Source organism: Dysidea avara, chromosome 6 (genome assembly GCF_963678975.1).
Source record: "Dysidea avara chromosome 6, odDysAvar1.4, whole genome shotgun sequence".
NCBI classification, from domain to species: Eukaryota; Metazoa; Porifera; class Demospongiae; order Dictyoceratida; family Dysideidae; genus Dysidea; species Dysidea avara.
Genome location: NC_089277.1, coordinates 8,862,803 through 8,883,614, shown reverse-complemented (window position 1 = coordinate 8,883,614; position 20,812 = coordinate 8,862,803). Strand labels below are relative to the sequence as shown.

At 38.6% G+C, this 20,812-nt stretch overlaps 3 protein-coding genes across 4 annotated transcripts in view; 2 read left to right on the top strand and 1 right to left on the bottom strand.

Annotated features, from left to right (window-relative positions):
* Positions 1-955, top strand: part of LOC136257910 (T-complex protein 1 subunit theta-like) — an 8,321-nt gene extending 7,366 nt beyond the window's left edge. The window contains exons 18-20 of the mRNA XM_066051232.1: positions 243-317; positions 609-728; positions 789-955. Of these exons, the coding sequence (XP_065907304.1) occupies positions 243-317; positions 609-728; positions 789-857 (264 nt within the window). The 3' untranslated portion in view covers positions 858-955. The remainder of the gene's footprint in view (positions 1-242; positions 318-608; positions 729-788) is intronic.
* LOC136257911 (homogentisate 1,2-dioxygenase-like) lies at positions 861-20,474 on the bottom strand. Its single transcript, XM_066051233.1, has 14 exons — positions 20,355-20,474; positions 13,993-14,058; positions 13,855-13,943; positions 13,691-13,796; positions 13,582-13,638; positions 13,430-13,521; positions 6,593-6,707; positions 6,079-6,178; positions 5,904-6,028; positions 5,747-5,851; positions 5,419-5,598; positions 4,354-4,476; positions 3,570-3,724; positions 861-1,003 (listed from the first exon to the last, which is right to left on the bottom strand). Exons 1-14 carry the CDS (start codon positions 20,427-20,429, stop codon positions 979-981), a joined length of 1,413 nt encoding a protein of 470 aa, XP_065907305.1. The 5' UTR covers positions 20,430-20,474; the 3' UTR covers positions 861-978.
* The window catches only part of LOC136257909 (uncharacterized), a 50,255-nt gene continuing 49,896 nt past the window's right edge, over positions 20,454-20,812 (top strand). Inside the window, exon 1 of one of the 2 annotated variants that reach the window (XM_066051228.1) lies at positions 20,454-20,812. In XM_066051228.1, coding sequence (XP_065907300.1) covers positions 20,735-20,812 — 78 coding nt within the window. In that variant the 5' untranslated portion in view covers positions 20,454-20,734. The other variant, XM_066051229.1, reaches the window with a different exon arrangement.

Sequence of the window (20,812 nt, the reverse complement as noted above, 5' to 3'; positions counted from 1 at the left end):
GCCTTTCCTTCACGACATACATGCACATTGTGAAAATGCCTGTATATACTCATATAGGTTGTGCTTCAACCGAGAATTATATAGAAGAGAGTAGTTTGTCCGCACATCAAAGGCCATCAGCTTAGCACACTACAGTGTGTTAACAGAAAGTGAACACCTGTACCTTCAAATGTGTTACACTATATAATGTAATTCTGTTATACTGTAAACACTCATGTACACACACTGTCTCATTCTCACAGGGTACTGAGGTGATATCCAAGTTGTATGCTGCCCATCAAGAGGATGGTAGTCAGAATATCGGGTTTGATAATGAGGTCAGTACAGTGTAATATCTGGAACTTGTTTTGTGTAGCTTTGTCAGTTAAACCAAGTGAAGTCAAGAGTGATAATGCTGTGATTTATTTACGTGGCCTATGGCTTTATCACCAACCAGCTTGTATTTCTTTTTTCATTTGGTTTGGAGAAAAGACAAACCAAGCCCTTTTTCCAAAGATAAATAAATTATGGCTAGTAGGCCTAATGGCTAGCTGGTGAGACTACATAAGAGCAGAGTTCCACAGGTCTCATCCACTACACTTTTCATGTGTATTAATTGTACATTTCAGGGTGAAGGGGCATCAGTTAAAGATGCCGCAGCAGCTTGGATTATTGATTGCTACTTGTTGAAGGTGTGGGCCATCAAACTAGCTACTAATGCAGTCAACACTGTCCTCAGGGTGGATCAGGTTAGTTAGCCCCTCAGGGGTAGGTGTGGTACTTGTGATCATGTGATCTACTACCATTAGATTATCATGGCAAAGCCGGCTGGAGGGCCGAAGCCTCGGGATAACCCTAATTGGGATGAAGATAGGTGAAAATTTCTATGACATCACAAAACACTTAATATTTTAAAATTGTATAGTGTAATATACGTATGCATTAACAATAAAATGAAATATCAATTGTTATTAGATTCAAGAACAATTCAGGTCATGTCTAAGTAGTTGTAGAAGTAGTATGGCTACAAGTGAAAAATAAGTAAATACACATACATAATATCAAGAGTTAATAATAGTGGTAGGAAGAGTATCCAACACTGAATATGGTCTGTGTAAAATGAGCGCGTAGAGTGTAATTGCATTCATTTCACAGAAGCCATTTTAGTTATAACAGAAACCTACCCAGTTCCTTTCTCTCAAAAGCCCTTAAACAGAATTCATTCCATAGAAACCCTTTGACTTCCTATGAATGCATTTATACTCTGCGCGCTCATTTTTGACAGACCATACAGGGTTGGACACTCTCCCTACCACTATTATTAACTCTTGATAATATGTATTTCATACAATAATAATCACTCTAATAGAGATCCCTCTAAAGACTCAAAAGCTAGGCTGGTCATATTAAAAACTAAAAGAATGTGGACAGGCGTACATCTGTGACACTGGACAAGGCAGGACTGGCTTGTTAGTATCTCTATTGTGGAAAAATTGGGGTAAACGCCTTTGTAGCATAGTGTCATTTAAAATTCAAATGATGGGATGACTGCTTAGTCCAACTCCATACATCATGCATTGACAGAAGATTGATAATACAGTGAAACCTCACTTAGTGGCCAGGTCCAGCAAGTCCAAATGTATTTTCCATTAGATATATTTAATTTTCGTTAATAAGGCCACATACTACAGGACCAAACTAGTAAAACTAATACAATGTTCCCTCAGTAAAGAGGCCAGCTGAGCAGGCAGTCAAGGTATCACTGCAAAAGTTGCTGCTCTTAAGTGCATAATTTAACTACTGAAAGCGGTACCCATTATTCTGACTGTATACTATATGCTTTTCCAACCATTACGTCTCAAAATAATTGGTACATTGTATATATGTCCTCTGTGATAAACTATATACAGTGTGTTTAGATACAGCAACTAGGCAGTTGCTGGTTTGTTGAAAACCTCAACAATAGGCCATTTTGTTTTATGACCACATTAATGAGGTTTTTGGTAATAGGGCCACTTATCATGGGCCTCATAAGTGGCCCTATTAATGATATTTCACTGTATATTTCATTGGGTCAACGTAGGACAGCACATGGCTACATCTAAAGGTAACTTGTACAGTCGATTTCAGGTTGCTTGCGAATGCAATTGAACAATTCATACACATGATTGCTTGAACACGTGAGCAGTTCCCTTTTAATCAAGCTCCTTTTAACAACGCAACTACATTATTTTCCTTCTTAGATTGTTAGACAATGCTAGGGACACACTGAGGTAGTTATTCAAACACTACAGGAAAACACTCACATGATCACGTTCGAAAATCACATGTGCAAATTGTTTAATAGCATTCGCAAGCAAAATCGATTGTAGCAAAGAGCCTGAAGCATTTCAGTGGATAGCTAAGTGATCATATGTTAACGCTTGTTTGATAAAAAGCTCAAGACTATTTCACACATTTTGTATCTACTTCACAAGTGTCCGAGACATGATAGTATTTGTACATGGTCATGTCTACAAGCTTATTATAAGACATTCAACATAAACTGGTGAAATACATGTAAACTAAACAGTGTATTATGAACTGCTGTAGAATACACATTGTCACATGTTAAGGTGGCTGCATTGAGTGTGTGCACACATTATGTTGATTGCTCTATAAGAGATGTTTTTGGTGAGTGACTGCTATATTAGGTGATTTACAGGATAGCTGCTGATGGATTCTATTTTTCAAACTTCACACACTATTAATACAGGAGGGTGTATATATTGTGTTGTACCACTGACCAACACTAATTTTAACATAAATGAAGTTACACTATGTACCTTGAAGACCACCATATATAGGGACCATGTCAAGTAGGTCCCAAACACAGCTAAGGTGTACTTTCATGACCTCATAAATAAGACCACCTCATTAGGCCAACATGATAAGATCCCTAGCAATCAGGTAATGAGGGTGGGTGGTTTTTATTATTTTTATAATGACTAAAACTTCATTATTTTGGTGAACCTTCAAAATGACAATACACTGTCCACCAGTGAAATAGTTTCAAGCAACAGATTAGTGTTTCAAGCTCTTCGTAAGTGTAACAAACAACAACAAAGCACTTTCCAACAAATTTGGTAACAAATTAACACGTAATAGAAAAGTTTGAATAAATAAAATGTCTCCCAGTAAATAAATAATAGTTATGATTGCTGTAGTAGGGTTGATGTGTTACATTTACAGACTGCTCTATTAGAGTATCTCAATCTAAACAAAAGTAATTTGTATTTCTAAGTAATTTTAATTCTTAATTACAATAATAATTACCAATGCAGTAGGCAAAGTGGCATGTGGGTGGGTGATGGGAAACAAGGAATTAATAATTGTCAGTCTAATGGTAACGTGAAGTAGGTCCCAAACATAGCTAAGGTGTACTTCATGACCTCATTAATAATAATAATAAGACCACCTCATTATAGTGACCAGGGTATACTTCATTACTAATAAGGCCAGCTTATTATCATGAGTGCACCAAGTCCCATGCATGCACTCCTAGACCTGCTATACTAATATTGGGGCCAATTACGAACTGTTGTACTCACCTCTGTTTACCATCATCCTCAGAAGGTTTCCAGTTAGGATCAAACTTGCTGGTGAGGTCTTGCCAACACTTGTAGTAGTCATCATCCAGTGTACAACATGTCTTCTCTCCCCACTCTGTGAGGGCCAGGCTGAATGAGCTCTCAAACATGAATGACTATGTGAATACAACATGTGTGAATCAGTACACATCATGCGTGAATCACATGTATAATGTATGTATCTATGTGTGTTGTGTGGTAGGAATAGTTTGAAGCTTTGCTCGGTTTCATAACATTTGGATGCTGCTTTACTCTTCATTACCATGGATACTAACAAGTTAAACCAGTTGCACAAGTATTGATACTCCTTGGGAAGCTGCCATTAAAATATTTTTGGTGTAGCTATAATTTAAACAAAGGAGTTTGTACTAAAGTGTATGCCCTACTAACCATCAATCAATTGTGTTCAATTGTTGACATGACATTTGTAACTTCGAAGCTTCGGTGTGTGTGTGTGTGTGTGTGTGTGTGTGTGTGTGTGTGTGTGTGTGTGTGTGTGTGTGTGTGTGTGTGTGTGTGTGTGTGTGTGTGTGTGTGTGTGTGCGTGCGTGTGTAGCATACAGCTTGTGCTGGCCAGCAAGGCAGCAGCTTTATACAGTGGATTTGAATCCCAAAATGATTGTTCTATTAGAGTAGTATTAATTGCAAATATTGTTTTAAAAGGTAATTTTGTAACTTCACTTTAGGTGGCCCCTAGGGATTTTAGGGAAAAGTGAGGTTCCACAGTATAAACAACAACACCTACCATGGTACCCTCCACCTTCACAGGCTTCAACTCCATCTGACTGGTGTGATCAAATGTTTTACCATCAGGCCCATGTGGTGTCATCATGGAGTGAAGGGTAGCACCACCAGGAAGATTGTCCTTCTGTAATCACAGACCACAGAAAATCATACACATGCTTTCAAACTGGTTTACTTTGGTCAGGAAATCTCTATGGTTCCTATTAATGTAGAATGCAAGGCTATAAATACTTCTACAAGACTTGGGCTTGTATATGGAATACACCCTCCATGGCAAAAAACTGAATCCTGTTGTAAATGCTAAATACTTGGGTATCAATTTAGATAGCAAGCTTACATTCAACCATCATGTGGACACTGTTTGCCAAAAGGCTAATAACACTTTAGCATTCTTACGAAGAAATCTGAAACACTGTCACCAAAGAGTTAAGCTAGATGCCTACAAGATATTTGTTCTACCAATTTTAAACTATGCTGCGACAGTTTGGTCCCCACACACGCAATACTACATCAATAAACTAGAAGCTATTCAGAAGCGTGCTGCTCGTTTCATTGTGTCAGATTACCGCAGATTAAGTAGTATATCACATATCCTAAATTCACTAAAGCTAAAATCCATAGTGTACCACCATACAAGGCTTCGTCTCTTGATGTTCTACAAGATTGTCAATCACCTAGCAGAGCTTCCTATCCCCAGTTATATTGTACTTTCTACAAGATGTTTACCAGGATAAATTCATCAAACCATCTGCTACTGTTGATGCATACAGATTTAGTTTTTACCCAAGATCAATTACCCTATGGAATCAACTACCAATCAATGATATTTTTTCCCGAAACGATTTTGATAGTATTCAATCAACACTGACACATTCAATGAAAACAGTAATTAATAATCTAAAGACATTGTTTTTATACTCAAATTTGTGAGTTTTACAATCATAAATATATATGACATATGACCAAGAGTTTATAATATATAAAAAAGATATATTATGAACTCTTGATATGACCAACCTTGTTTTGTACACACTATTCTCAACTGATGTGTAAACACAGATCTCACCTTGGCATCATACTGTCCACATAGGTTCCCCATGAATTCACTCATACAGTTACGATGATAGTATGGTGGTCTGAATGTGTGCTCCTGTACACACCAGCGTGGTGGGAAGATGACAAAGTCTGCCACTGCCACCCCCGGCTTTGTTGATGGACATGTGAGCACAGTAAATATGGAGGGATCCTATAGACATAACAAGAAAGGAAAGAGAAATGCATGTTGCACAAGCAGTAGCAGTGGCGGCTGCAGCACACACAACAGATACGTAGCATACAACGGCCACATGCAGCTATCACACATGGCAGCAGCTATTAAGCTACGATACACTTACCGCATGATCAAAGGAGACTGAATTTATCACCATATAGTTGCGGAGGTCATACTTGTATGGATAGTAGTTTCCATGCCAAGCAACCACATCAAAAGGTGAATGATACTAGAATAATCATTACATCACAGTGATGTCATCAAGTGAGAGCCCCACCCACCTGAGTTGCAGCAAACAGCTTTCCTTGGTATTTGCTAACTACAGTGTAACCAGTTGAGACTTCACATTGCTCAAATTTGGCAACTGGAGCAAGAAAATCTCTTGGATTAGCAAGACCATTGGCACCTGGAATTGAGCAACAATTATACTTCGCATTCTTCCAATGGTTAGAGTACCGATTGGTCCAAGGTTCGGTAACTGAAAGTGAGTGTCAAACACCTCCAGGATGTAGCCTCGTGATGGACCAGTGACATCAACACTAAACCTCATTCCTTGCTATAAGAAATACAATATGAATGTACATACAAAGTTGTATCTTCACTAGACAGATTTGTGTATTGTAAACTTTAGTGCAACCAAATATTTAACTGTACACAAATATAATACAAGTACATATCTCTGCTCTTATTTGCCTTTTTCAATAACAGTTTAAAAGATTATGAGAGCACAAAGCATGGGGTATGTTACATAGGGTCCTGACCAAATATAACAATTATCTTGTCACCTTCTGTTTCCAAATAACTAAAAATTAGACTATATTCTAAAGCAGAGCCACTCTTAACAGGAATGGAACAATCCAAACCTAAGTATGTATAACTGAAAATCAAGACTGTGTGGCAAGTAAAAAATGTGGAAGTTTATATTGTATAAACATATATTGACACGTATGTACACATTACAATGAGTTACCTGTATGACTACAATCTCAAGTGGGTCGACATGTAATTCTCCAAATTCTGTTTTAATATGGAGTGGACCCAACTGAGGAACAATGAGAAAGTCTCCATCAGAATTGTAGAAACACCTACACAATGAGAAGATGTAGTAATTTCAATATATTCAACACTAAATAACTACATGTAAGAAAACTAGCTTTAAGAGTGGGGCACAATTAAAGGTGGACCGATACCAATACCGGTATCGGTATTGGAACCAATACTCATGGTATCGGCTAGGATCGGTATCGAAATAATTAAAGGCTCGATACTAATGGAGTTTCCTATTAGAGTACACTGATTAGAAATCCCGAACGTTGGACAAAAAAAAAGCAAAGTATGGAATTATTTTTCAATTTCAGTCTCTGACAACAAGAAGGTTGTTTGTCATGAATGCAATGAGAATGTAGCTTGTGGAGGAGACAAAACAAATTCATTTAACATTTCCAATTTACGGAAGCATTTAAAAAATCGTCACCCAGATAAGTTAAGGGAACTCGAGGAAAGCGAAAAGGCTGCCAGCAAGAAAAAAGCCAGTGCCCAACAACAAGTAAGTTCCTCACAAGCAACGCTCGAAGATTGTTTAGAATGGTCGCGTCCTTACCCATTTGACCATCCAGTAGCACAAAGGATTACTCATTTAATTGCTGACATGATGGCTCTGGATTGCCAGCCGTTTAGTGTAGTTGAAGACCATGGGTTTGTACGTCTATTGAACTATCTACAGCCCCGTTACCAGGTGCCTGGCCGCAAGTATTTTTCGTCAACCATGATTCCTCAGCTCAATGAACGTCATACTGGAGACAACATTGCCACAGTATTTTCTGATTGTGTGTGTGAGTGGAAAATTGAATCCAAAATTGTTTGTGCTTTGCGAGATGGTGGATCCAATTTTGTTGCAGGGTTTAACAGCTCTGGTGTCCCTAGCATTACTTGCCTAGCTCACAGTCTTCAGTGTGTAATACATGATGGCGTGTTAGCACAGCGGGATGTTCAAGATCTTCTAGCCGCTGGAAGGAGGATAGTTGGGCACTACAAGCACTCAAATGTTGCTTTCCATTTGCTTCAGAGAATACAGGCCCAATTGGAGCTAAAAGTGTGTGCATTATACCAAGATGAGCCAACCAGATGGAACAGCAGCTACTACATGTTGAAGAGGCTTGTTGAGCAACGGAAAGTTATCAGTGCTGCTAATACTGAGGCTGGTGCGTCATTCGATCTCAGTGCTGCTCAGTGGAAATTGGCGGAAAAGGTGATAAGTTGCTGCAGCAATTTGAGGAGGCTACTGAAGACATAAGCAGTAATTCTTCCTCTATTGCTCTGTTTATATCTATTGTGTGAACTCCCTTAATAAACTGCTCCAGGTAGATGAAGAAGACCATGGAATTATGGCTATGAAGCGGAAGATGTTGCTATCCATGCAAAGCCATTTTGCAAGTTGTGAAACTGAAGATCTTTACTGCTTGTCCACATTGTTGGACCCGAGATTTAAGGATAGGGTATTTTCTAGCCAGTCCAAAATGGTTTCTTCTAAAGAAATGCTGATATCTACATGTGAAGATTATCTGGAGTCCAACCAGTCTGAGGCTAACCCAAGTTCATTAGAGTCAGCAGCCAAGCGACGTTGATAGGATGATTCTGCAAGTGTTTTGTGGGCGCAGGTTGATGAAATGGTAAAGGTGCATGATACTGAGCCTGATAATGATTACACAACTAGCCAAAAGATGGTGAATGCTTACCTCAGTGAAGCCAATGCTCATCGGCACAGTAGTCCAGTAGTATATTGGAATGAGAAACAGGCATCATGGCCTTTACTTGCTACCTTAGCTCGAAAGTACTTGGCACCACCATGTACAACTGTTCCGTCGGAGAGGCTGTTCAGTACAACTGGCAACATTGTTACTGATAAAAGAACAAAGCTAGATGCAGAAAAAGTGGAAATGTTACTGTTTTTAAACAAGAACATGTTTTTAAAGAATGACTAGGAAGCATATAATCAAGAAAGCAATCAAACAACACGTTTTAACTTATTAATCATTATAATAAAATTGTATACACTATGAAAAAGTACAAAAATGTTTCATAACTTTCATTACATGTACAAGTTGTCAAAATTACAAATGAATGAAAAAAATATCGGTATCGGCATAAATAATAGTCATAGTACTCGGTATCAAAATTATTGGAAAAATCAGTATCGGTCCACCTTTAGGCACAATTGTGTAATAGTATAATGTAGACATCCAGTTGTTGTATTCCAATTTTATCTTCTTCCAATCACGTGTGATTGTAAGTGTGAGTTTGTGTTCACTGTGGTTGTTAGTAACACTCTGCTGTTGTGAAGCTTACATTGGTGCTGAAACCTGGACATGATGGCAATCAGTAGCGTCTGTCTACCTGAGATTCTATAATGTGATGACGTCAGGTTGTGGTTTAAATGATTTGAACTTTGTGCTGCCGCTAATGAGTGAGATGCTGCAAAACAGCTGCTATGCCTTCCAACACTCCTCTGAGGTTGATTACAGGCAATTTATGAGTCTCTCGGCGACACTGATTAGGATACTTACTGCCAAGTTAAAGGCCATCCTTGAATGACTGGGCTTCGACACAGATGAACACCGCCTTGCTGCCAGAGAACAGCTAGCCCACAGACGCCTACATGAAGGAGTAGAAAGCATTGACAAGCTGGCTAGAGACCTAGAGAAGCTACTTGACCAGGGCTCTTATTTGAAACCTGCGAAATGGAGCTGCGTTTCCATCTTATCAACTTGCCAGACAATGTGGCATTTCAACTTAAGCTCCAGCCTCAGGCCAAATACTCTGCCACCATCGCTAAGGCACAAGAGCTCCAACAGCCAGAATAGCAACACTCACCCTCTGAGCTCCATCAGAAAACTGACAAGGACCTAGATAAAGTAGAGCAATCATTGTTACAAATGACATAACAACTGATGTTTTATAAGATATTGCAAGGTTCTGTCGCACTAGAACTACCCTATGAGATATCTCTCATCGACACTGTTACTAGAGGGCACAATAGAAGATATCAGACACCTTTTTCAAGAAATGATATACACAAATTCAGTTTCTTCCCAGCTACTGTCAGATTGTGGAATAGTTCACCTGACTCAGTTGTTAATTTGGATTCCTTTGAAGCATTCCGTAGATCTGCTACTGATTTCTTAAACAAATTATAATTTATAATTCTTTTTATACTTAATTAACTACTTAACTACATACTATATTGCACGTATACTCTTTCAGAGTCCTGCAATTATTATAACAATAATAATAACTAGCTGCCCTCGAAGGGTGGAGTGTGGAATGACAGGGCATGTGGCCAGACACTGCCTGAATGGACAACAGGGTGCTTTGTGATTATTTTTGGGAAGCGTGTAAAAAGGAGGAGAAGGAAGAATAATTGAAGATGTGACAATTTTCCAAAATTTGGGAAGTGACTTGCCCTACCTGGTGTGCAGCTGCACCATAAAAATTGCTTCATTGGAATACACATGTTTTGTTAATAACACACTGATGTGGTGTACTGGATTCTTGGACCACATGACATGCTATCATGTCATTCATGTGTCTTGATTGTCTACACCTTAAATGCATCGATTTACATACAGTATGACGTTCATCATTCTTAATATGAAACCTGTATGTTATTGAATAAACAATTTAATGGCACATGGGTACAATAAGGAATAAAGGTGGTTAAATATGCAGCAGCGGTTAATATGTAGCATTTGTTCATATAGTATTACATGAGGTTAATGATAAGATGCATAATTGTCCATGCAGTCCTTCATGGTTGTGGGGCAACTGAGGTGACTTTATTCATCCTCACAAATCCCTTCAAATACTTCATCATTGGTTCGCGGACTTGCTTAAAGTACAGACCATATACAAATGGCTGAAGAAAGTGTATTGCATAGGCAATATTTGGAATAATGAGGTATTCCATCAGGTCATTATAAACTTGTGAGTCAACATTAAACCTTCCTATGATGTACAGCGGTATAACTGTCAAATTAAGAAATGTACTACCCAAAGTGACCACAAGTAGTGTGATAATTGGCTTCCTGTTCCGTTTGATTCTGCGTAGCATCCTGGTTAAGTCTCTGATGTTCCCAGACTGGCTAGTAGCCCCTGTTGTCTCACCTCTGACTTGCTTGTTAGCCTGATAATATTTGATGGTAAAGTACACATTGAGGACTACTGCAAGAGATGGTGCCACAATCATAGGCATTACAAACACAGAGAAAGCTCTAAAGAACACATTTCCTTTTAGTATGCAAGCTCCATATATTGGCACTTCAGTCACCTCATCTACAGCAGGTATGATTGCTAACAACCATGTACCAGTGACAACAGCAGCTACAACACGAGGTGTCATTATCTTCTTGTATTTGAAAGAAAACGTCTTAAAGTACACCATGGCCAGCAACTTGTCAGCTGCAATTATCACATATGAAAGATTGCTTGCAAATATCGGGATATTCATGAACTTGAAGGCGAAGCAACTGATTAAAGGTTCCACTCCCAGCTGAAAGCTCAACATCATAGAACATTGAGTTATGAAAACTATTGAAATAGTTGCTGTACCAGACACCAGTAGATTAGCTACAAATATATTATGAGGCTTGTGTAACCTTCTTGTGGTTATGATAGTGTAGACCACCCAGCCAGAGAGTAGAACATTGGCTGTTGTAGTAATCACCTTGAACACCAAGGAGAAGTAGGGAACATACCCTGGAAGAACAGAGCCATGATCATCCACCTCCTGGTTGGTTCCTGATCCAGAGAAATCTATTGCGCTCATGTCACCACACTCACTCAATTCACAACATACACTACAACTTACAGTATATGTCGCTATTGTATTTATAGCGAAGGAAGCCATGCTGTTACCATACTCAGTTTGTGATGTCTTACACAACTTTATTGTTGTCCAGTGTAGCTTCTAGTAAGGTAAAAAAAAGTATTAAAGCAAATCTTCTTTCATGATTACAGTGGCTACACTCTGATCAAGGAAAAAACTTTGAGAGCTATGTACCCAGTGAATTATGGAAGGCGTTTGGAGTGACTGAGTCCCGAACAACCCCCATATCACCCCATGGGTGATGGACTGGTGAAAAGGATGAACAGATCCATACTGAACCTGCTCTGTGGCTTGGTTGGAGTTGGGAGGAACATCTGCAACTACTCTTATATCTAATGAATACCAAAAGATGCCACAACCGGCCTCTTCCCATATGAGGTTCTGTTTGGATCAAATCCACCACCACTAAACCTTTCAACAGCTGGCGCTGTCACATAAAACTACAGCTCCTACTACTCCTTGAATTGAGAGAAAAAGTGGAGGCTAACACTGTGGAAGCAGCAAACAGGCAGCAACTGAGTTATTGTGGCAGTGAACATGAAACATACTTTTCCCTTCTGGATAATCCCACAAAGGGAAAATTAGATCCATGCTGGACTGGACCTTGGACAGTGAGAGAGTTGAAGGGACCCCTGAATAGAGATGAACCATAAAGAGTGAGTTGTTCATGTTAATAGACTAAGACCACTCTTAAGACCTGATCTAAGTAGTGAGTGGAGTCCGCCATTATTCCAGTACTTTTGTGATGATCATCCAACACTGGCCACAGATGCCAGCAGCTCTACATTATGACAACTTGTGACTACCAGAAGTGGACGAGTTGTGAGGCCAGTTGACTATTATGGATATTGACAAAATATACATATTCATTTTTCATGCACATGTACAAAATTCGTAAATTTGTGATTGCTTTTAAGGGGGGGAGGTTATGTAATAGTATGACGTATACATCCAGTTGTTGTACTCTAATTAATGCTCCTCCAATCATGTGTGAACTGTGGTTGTTATTAACAACTTCATTGTGCTGCTGTCGTGAAGTTTACAGTTACATATAACACATACATAGCTACTCCTCCCCCCTCCCTTAAATTTACACTAAGAAGTAATATAGTCTACTATTTCATTAGAACTGTTCCATCCAAACCTAATTTTATTGTGATACAGTTTCTGTCTGGCTGAATGGTTAGGAACAAATAGTGCTTTCATCAAATTTATAGAGATGTAACATCATCGACACAGCTTACACTCTTTGTTTACAGCTAGTTTGATGCTAACTATTGCATACTTGCTGGGTTTCTTGTTGTAGGACATTGAAGGAATGCTGATACGCTTGCTATTACAACACCGCCAGTAAGAGTGACGTTCACCGTGACCACAAGAAGTCATCGCCCATGGTATGTACTATGACCCAGGCTTTTGCCTCTTTTCCAATATTTTTGACCCGGCTTATAAAAGAGTAGGATCTTTAGGTATTTATTTTAAATAGTCCCCTGGCATGATACTGTACAACACATTCTTTTGTATTTTAAATGGTAAGCATTTACATAGAGAATTCTTATTTATTGTATTGCTAGAGCATAGCCAAGGCCTAAAATAACAAAACAACTGGATGGTAAGTGTCTGTACAACATGCAATCGGACATATAATGTTCACGTGTTAGTCAAAGCATCTTAATCCCTCTAGATGGCGCTAACTAACTTTAGACAAAAAAAAAAAAAAAAAAAAACAGAATCAAGACCATAAAACAGTAGACTCCCCAGGTGAGACTAGACATATATTTTCCTTATACAATGACACTTTTTTCCGAAGGTCTTGGCTTATGATCAAGATTTGTGCATTTATTCAATTATACAAAGAAATACCATTATACGTATATGGTACGTGGAATGCACATACAGTACATGCACATAAACACGCACACTCACTTGTCCTTCATTGACTTATTACAAGTGTAAACATGTACTACACATCCACTGCGACATCGTGGATCACCTGCACCACACACTGTGGAAATCCCCTATATAGTGGATCACATGAGTATTATTGTGATGCAACCATGACACACCCATCAACTCACTTCTACAAAGTCAACATTTTTACCGTCCTCTGGTAACTTGAATGGCTTCCACCTCAACTGAATTTATAAGCCAGTCAAACCAGTTATGCATATTGTCACGGTACCACACCTGATTGGGATTTGGCTGCCACTTGTCAAAGTTGTTTGACATGTTTCCTTGTTCAATGGAAACAAACGGTTTATGCTTAGCAGATGGAATAATCCTGTACAACCAACTACACAGCACAGGGTGATGATAATGGTACATGTACACTTGCCATACTACTGGAATACCTTCGACGGTTAGTTTCCCTGGGACAAGTGAAAGCAGATCCTGAAAGTTGTTCAGCATAAAGTCCATAAGGACATTGCTGAGGACTATTCTACAATAGTGACTATTAGTAGTTCATCTAGTGTGTTAATGTTACTGACCTGTCCTTTTGGTAGAGCATGTGGTAATGCTTCAGATGATATTTCACTACCAAAACCTGGATGGTACTGTGGGACACATTTTCATAACACAACATGTACATAGTCTTGTCACTTGGTGCCCTCTACAGCCATTTTTGCATTGAAAATTCAATTTTTGTATCTACATTGGTTTAAAATTAAAGGTGATTTCAATCTAAAGGTCTATTAGCCATGAAATTCTAATCTACCCAAAGGAAAGAAAAATTCAAACAATTATAATTTAGTGGCTAATAAAATGATCATAATTTAGGAGTGAAATGAGTAAAACCAAGTTGTTTTTTTAGATCAAGAACTTCAAATAATGTAAACAAATACTCAGCAAGATGAAGACAAAACTGATAAGTCTTCAATACAAAAATGGTTGTATTAAAATGTCATAAGGAGTAAAACTTGTGGAAAATTTCATGGCTATATCACAAAGTGCACAAAATACACATTTTGATTGTACAGTACTATACCACTCTACTATACTACTCTACTGTATCAGAAAGGGTCTAGAGAACATGTGCATCTGCATCCAGTCTTGTCCAGCCAATCTCTAAAGATTTGCAACTTTGATACCTAGCTGATTGGTGGTGAATGAGGGGTATAGGCCTGTTACATCAGAAAGCTATGCCAAGCCATGTTTCACAAAAGTCAAGGTTGGCATGGCTTTGTGATGTGATGGCATATGTAACTCATGAGTAGTCTGGATTGGTGTTCATCAGACTCTTTGTGTAGGGTATGGAGTTAAAATACTACAAATTTATCCAGGGAAGAGCTACAATCATGAATGGCTGTTCTTTAGTAGTCATGTGCCCAGACTGTTTTGTTTTGGGGACGAAGAAAGAAAGAAAGGGTCTAGTGGACTTCTAATACCATCTTGTGCAGCCGGATCTACAACTTTTGATGATGGTTGATTCGTGATAAATGACAAAGGCCTGTCAATGAAGCGAAAATGGGAGATACGGTGTGTGCACCCTTTGACACCATAGATTATATATTTGTCACCTGGGATATGAAATGGAATACTGACATTCCACTTTGTTGATGGGCTTAACCAGAGTGTAATCGTACAGTATGGTAGTACCAAGAGTTCATAATATATAGTACTGTATATTAGGGATCATGCAGTTTTGGGCTTTCTTGCCCAAAAATATCACCGTAAAACCTCTCTTTCATAACAGCTTGGCAGTATTGGTTAGGCATAGCCAAGCCCCAAAATGCCTTCTGAGTGACCACAAACCCTTGCAACAAGTTTCTATGGAATTAAAAAAATTTCCTATTTAACTGAATTTTCTACTGACTAACTGATGCCTTAGTTCAGCCAAGCATAACTCAACAATGGATAAGGCTACAGGCTTGATTTTTTCAGCCACAGCTTCTATCTGAATTTATACTGTAAGACACGTCTGAAGCAGAAACTGGGCAAAGGAGTAGTTAAAATGAATGATAGTATTGAAGGATGACTAAACTAGGTCAGTCACACACAAATCCGTATAAATGCTGTGGACTGCTGCCATAAACCCATAGTAGCTGCCCTCAGATAGTAGCCCTTGCTGAGTGGCTATTAACTGGTCAAATATGGTACTATCTAAACCATGCAAAGAGATAATAATTAAACAGACTAATGAAGTATGCATCCCAGTGGCTGCACTAACAGATGGTTAACTGTATAAACAGGATACATGGGGATTTTTAAGACTCCAAGAGGTGGTCTTCCTTTATAAGTGGCAGCTGCCAGGAGAAATATTGTTTTCAGTAACATAACCAACAAGCCTACTAAAAAGATATCATATATTTCAACTATGTGTCTTGTGGCCACCACAAGCTATCTATTATATGTTGTGGTCACATATTAATAATGTAACACTGATCAATAAGTTTGGTGCTGTAGGCTTCTGTTAGCAATGTCGCTTCATCCTCAGACGTGCCTTTTCGCCAACCGCAGTACGTACAATACACGTACCATGGTCTTCCTTTGTGTTCTAGTTCTTTTTACTGACAGTGTAAGGTGTCAATTTGCGATTGCACGATACGGCTTCCCTCTGGCTGTGTCATGCTTTTCGCCTGCATTTTCTGCAGTAACTGGATTCATTGCAGAGAAATTTCTTGTACTGTTCTTCGTTTGTAACGCTGTGTAATGAGCGGAGCATAGCTACAAACGAAGCATAATGGCCACCTCACTGAGTCAGTGCGTAATTGATTATTGGGGGATGCGTTCAGACGCAAAATTATTTTATGGAGTGCCTGGCACCATTCTTTCTTTTAATGTGGTACATGTGGATTTATAGTCATAAGATATCACATTCTTTGAATCCCATGATTTGTGTGATTTCTGAGAAGGGGCAAATTTTGCCCTCTCATTGACAATGTATGAGAAAATTGCAACTTTGAAATGTCATATCTCATGACTACTGTACAATATCTATTTAAAACTTGGAGAGATTATTGTTGACATTCACACCTACAAATTATGTAAAAGTGAGATATATGCACTTTTGAACTTTTGGTTTTTGTATACGTTGAAATACCCCATTTTTGTGATTGCCCAGAAGGAGCACTCACATAGACATGTATGGGAAAACCACAAATTTCAAAATGTCATATCTTATGACATATATATGCTATCCTTTCAAAACTTGGAGAAGTTACTTTAGACATTATCACCTAAACATCATGGGAAATTCAGGTTGCTAGGGGCAACGGTTATTATTATATGCTATAAAGCCTTATTATGGAATTTGTCTATTATATTTGTTACCTGGGATATGGAACAAAACTGTGCACTCCAATAGCAACTGTACATTCCAAAATTCCTTATCCATGTTATTTAATTATTCCATGTTTGAGCTCAGTGGTGAAGCAAAACTTTTCACTCTATCGCAAAAAGAAGTGATTAATTCAGCCTTATTTTTTTTTGACGATTTTATGCAGTTTGTAAGAAACTGAGCAGGTCATGTCTACGTCTGTGGACAATTTCATTGCAATAACATTTTTATTTAGACAGTTCTACACTTTTTACAGTAAATAACTCATCTAAGATTTGCATCAGCTGGTTGGTTTATCAATTTTAGCATTGTATCTCCGGTTGTAGATAGCTCTTTGCATGAGTTGCTATTAGCAACAAATACTTTTTGTGGACCTGCCAAGCTGAAGTACTGGTACACGTGTACCATAATTTGTAATCTACCATTATAAAAATTTGCATAAGTGATATAATAAAGTGAAATTGTTTTGTGATAGTTTATACGATCACAGAAATCACACATTTTGAAATATTGTACTTTATGGTACCACCGTAGTCACTATACATGTATAACGTAAGCAGATAAAATTTCTCTTTTTTGGTAAATGGGTTTTACAAAATTTTTGCAAGGCCTGCCTGGCACCAAACAGTGACAGCCAAGAACTATTCGAATAATGACACGGAGACCAAACTTTATCAAGAATATTACAATTCAAAGGAGAGCAACAATGTCTATTTTTAAAATGATTTCAGTTCCAACTATTTTGGTAAGACACAAAAATCTTAATTTGCTACCCTTAATATATTGTACTTATCCGTACAAGAGCCCAGGAATTTATTTTCTATAAGTGATTTTGGACCTGGCGTGTAAACAAGCCCAGCATACACTGAATACAGTGTATTCAGGCCTAGACGTTATTTCTTAGAGCACACACAAGGTGAAGGGTGATTGTGAACAAAATGGTGCTGAGAGTACTTATATAGTCGACTTACACTTTAGAATCTTCACTTTGCAACGATGAATTATGAGGTGAAGTGTGTTTATCCATTCTTGTATAGCATACGACTCTGGTATTTATTAGAATTATAGCCTAGTTTTTGGTACGTTGGCATCTATACAGATCCAGGTTAATTTGTATCCTATAGTTTGGGATGAAGTACCCAGTGTGGCCCAGTTTTAATACACATATATACGATATACCTTTGAACCTAACAAAATTATTGCTGTAGTCGCTCGAGCCTTTCTCTCCTTTTTTCTATGTCACAAACTACACCATCTATCAGCTTGACAACACAGCTACTGGGACTTCATGGCAGAGATAAGCACCATCCCAAACAGATGCATAACTGACTGGTATAAATGGAGCAGGATTTTACGAATTGGTGTAGCTGGGGTCTTTTTTCTCCCACTCATTAACAGGCCTTTGCTATTCATCACCACTAATCAATGATTTCCAAAAGTTCAAGGGGTGGCACTCCCATATATCCTGTACTCCAATCTCTGTCCTTGGTCAAAATGAAAGTCAAAGAATTTTGCAGTAGGTTAAAAGACAAGCTTCATTTGTAAATTTAGTGTATATATACTACTTGATACTTTTAAAATTGAAACACAACCGTAATTTAACTATGTAAGAATTTGGTCTCAAGAAATTTTAGCATAAGGTCAGGCGCACACCCACAATCGACTGTGAGCGGCCGCTTGGTTTACAGAAATTGTTTTCGTAAAAGTGTGTGTATGTGTGTGTGTGTGTGTGTGTGTGTGTGTGTGTGTGTGTGTGTGTGTGTGTGTGTGTGTGTGTGTGTGTGTGTGTGTGTGCCTATCTATCTATGTTTGTCCGTATGTGCCCATGTGATCAAATGGTAAAAGTAATATTTAAGTAAGAAGTAAAAGCGAAATGAAGTCTGTATTAAACTTCTACACAGGTTAACTTTGCTCCGAGGTGGTTTCTTTTCGGCGGTCTCAAATACAGGTGGCGACTCTCCTCAGACTTTGTAAATTACCTTCCCTTTGGGTTTTAGAGGCAACTGAAAAAGAATGGTGTAGGCCTTGTAGACTACCAGGAATAGCCTTCCCTTCTCAAAAGGGGGTGTACTCATACGTAAGTGAACAAAAATGAAGAACAGCTTTGAGGCTTTGTCGAGAGAATTTGTGGGAAAACACATGATAGCCAAACTATAAAACAGAAGATACTTCTGTGCGTAATATGTTGTTAAAAGTGGTTTGTTTAACAAGTGCTTCCTTAGCAGTTCGTAGCAATGTAATTCAAGAATTACAAAAAAATCATGAATTATGAAATCCAACCATTACAATAAATTAATTATGCACTATTGCACAACCAATAGAGCATATTCACGTGCGGCGTTTATTTGAGACGTGTGGATAAAGCCCCAATGGTGCAATAGAAAATAATTGCGCCTTCGTTCTTTCTAACAGACCTTGTACAGGAGCAGCTAATTTGTGATTATGTGGTAACCACCTATGAATGGGTAACAACATACTAGAAGCATGAACTCGTAGCTGGTCTACTTCCTGATGTAGCAGTGGAACGCTTCATCTTGTGTAGCGACTTGGTGGACTCCAAGGTCATTTTTTCAGAAACTATACTAATTACACTCATATCCCTGTAGTACTTTATTCTCCATTGATAGGCGACTACCAAACTGCCATTAAGTGACTGTTCAGTGCATTTGTGATGGTGAAGACGAGTGGAAAAAAATGTTTTGTTTTGGCCTGTAGTTTGTTGACACCGAGGTAGAGAGAAAATCAATTCGTGGCAGTATGGCAACGGTCTGTTAATGGATAATGACATGCTAGAAGCACAACGGAGTAGCTGGTCTGCTTTTTGAAATATTCACCACAGTACCCGCTATACCGTGACATGCGTGGGTGAGCAGATGGGGCGTTCTATTGCGATATCAGAAAGTAGACCGGCTACGAGGTTGTACTTCTAGTATGCTATTACCCATCTATTGGTGATTACCACATAGCCACGAATTGGCTGCTGCTGTACTGGCTCTGGTGGAAAGAATGAAAACGTGATATTTTTGTATTGTAGCATTGGGCTTCTTACCACACATATTTTAAGCGCCTCGTCTGTAATTTCTTCGTGAATACACTCTATAACATATTGGTTAAAATAATAAAAATAGTAATATGAGTTAGCTAGCTGCATGGCGCTTGGTTTTTAGAAGCAGCACATCAACTTGTTTCTCAACTATGACCTAGAAGTGGTAGATCCAGCTGCACCCTATTTATTCTCCGCCCTCACACAAAAGAAAAACTAGTTCAGTTGTGCCCATGCAATAATGTTTTCTGGTTTTACAGTTGGTAGGCTGGAGCATTGGGAGTATAGTACAATGAAACAATACTAACAGTAAAATCACCAAAGCATTGAACCTGGAACCCTACGATTCTCAGGCTAGTGCACACCATTAAATAAGCTCAATATTTTTATTGGTAGGGCACTGGCTTGGTAATCGTAAGGTTCAAGGTTCAACACCTTGGCTATTGGCTCCCTCCAAATACACATACACGTGGACACAAAGGTAGTACAAGGTAAAAAAACAACAAACAAAACAAAAAGACTCACTATACCTTCAATTCCATTGGGTAGGTTGAAACTCGGGTTGTAAGTGTTTGGGGTGCAATAATAAGATAATTATGGAGCATGCGCGAAAATTTAACCACATGAAAAGGCTCAGAAGCAGAGTTTATACAGCGACATCATTCATCCACAGCAATAAACTGGACAATTAACTATAGTATTGATATACGAGAGGAAGAGTTATCTACGATCCTCGGTCCGGCCGAGGGTCTGGCTCAGAATATTTTTCAGCCCTATAGCTACTGAACGATCGAACGTTGAGACCCGGATCCGATCCGTTTGATAAACACAATCCCGAAGTGTTTTAGTCGGTTTGATTGTGTTGGGTGTGATTCTTGGACGAGCACCCACATAGCTGGCCTATATAGCGATGGCGGACTTGCCTACAAACGTTGATGATCCGTTCGGCCATGTAGAAGAGGAACACAAGAAAAGATTGCCAACGAAG

Bases quoted from the DNA above. Each gene is read 5' to 3' on its own strand.
- LOC136257911 (XM_066051233.1), bottom strand. From the start codon at position 20,429: ATGCTCCATAATTATCTTATTATTGCACCCCAAACACTTACAACCCGA. The intron at 13,797-13,854 runs GTATTCCAGTAG...TGTGCTGTGTAG, and splicing joins AGGGAAACTAACCGTCGAAG to TTGGTTGTACAGGATTATTC. The intron at 1,004-3,569 runs GTGAGTACAACA...TTTCACTTGTAG, and splicing joins GAGGATGATGGTAAACAGAG to CCATACTACTTCTACAACTA.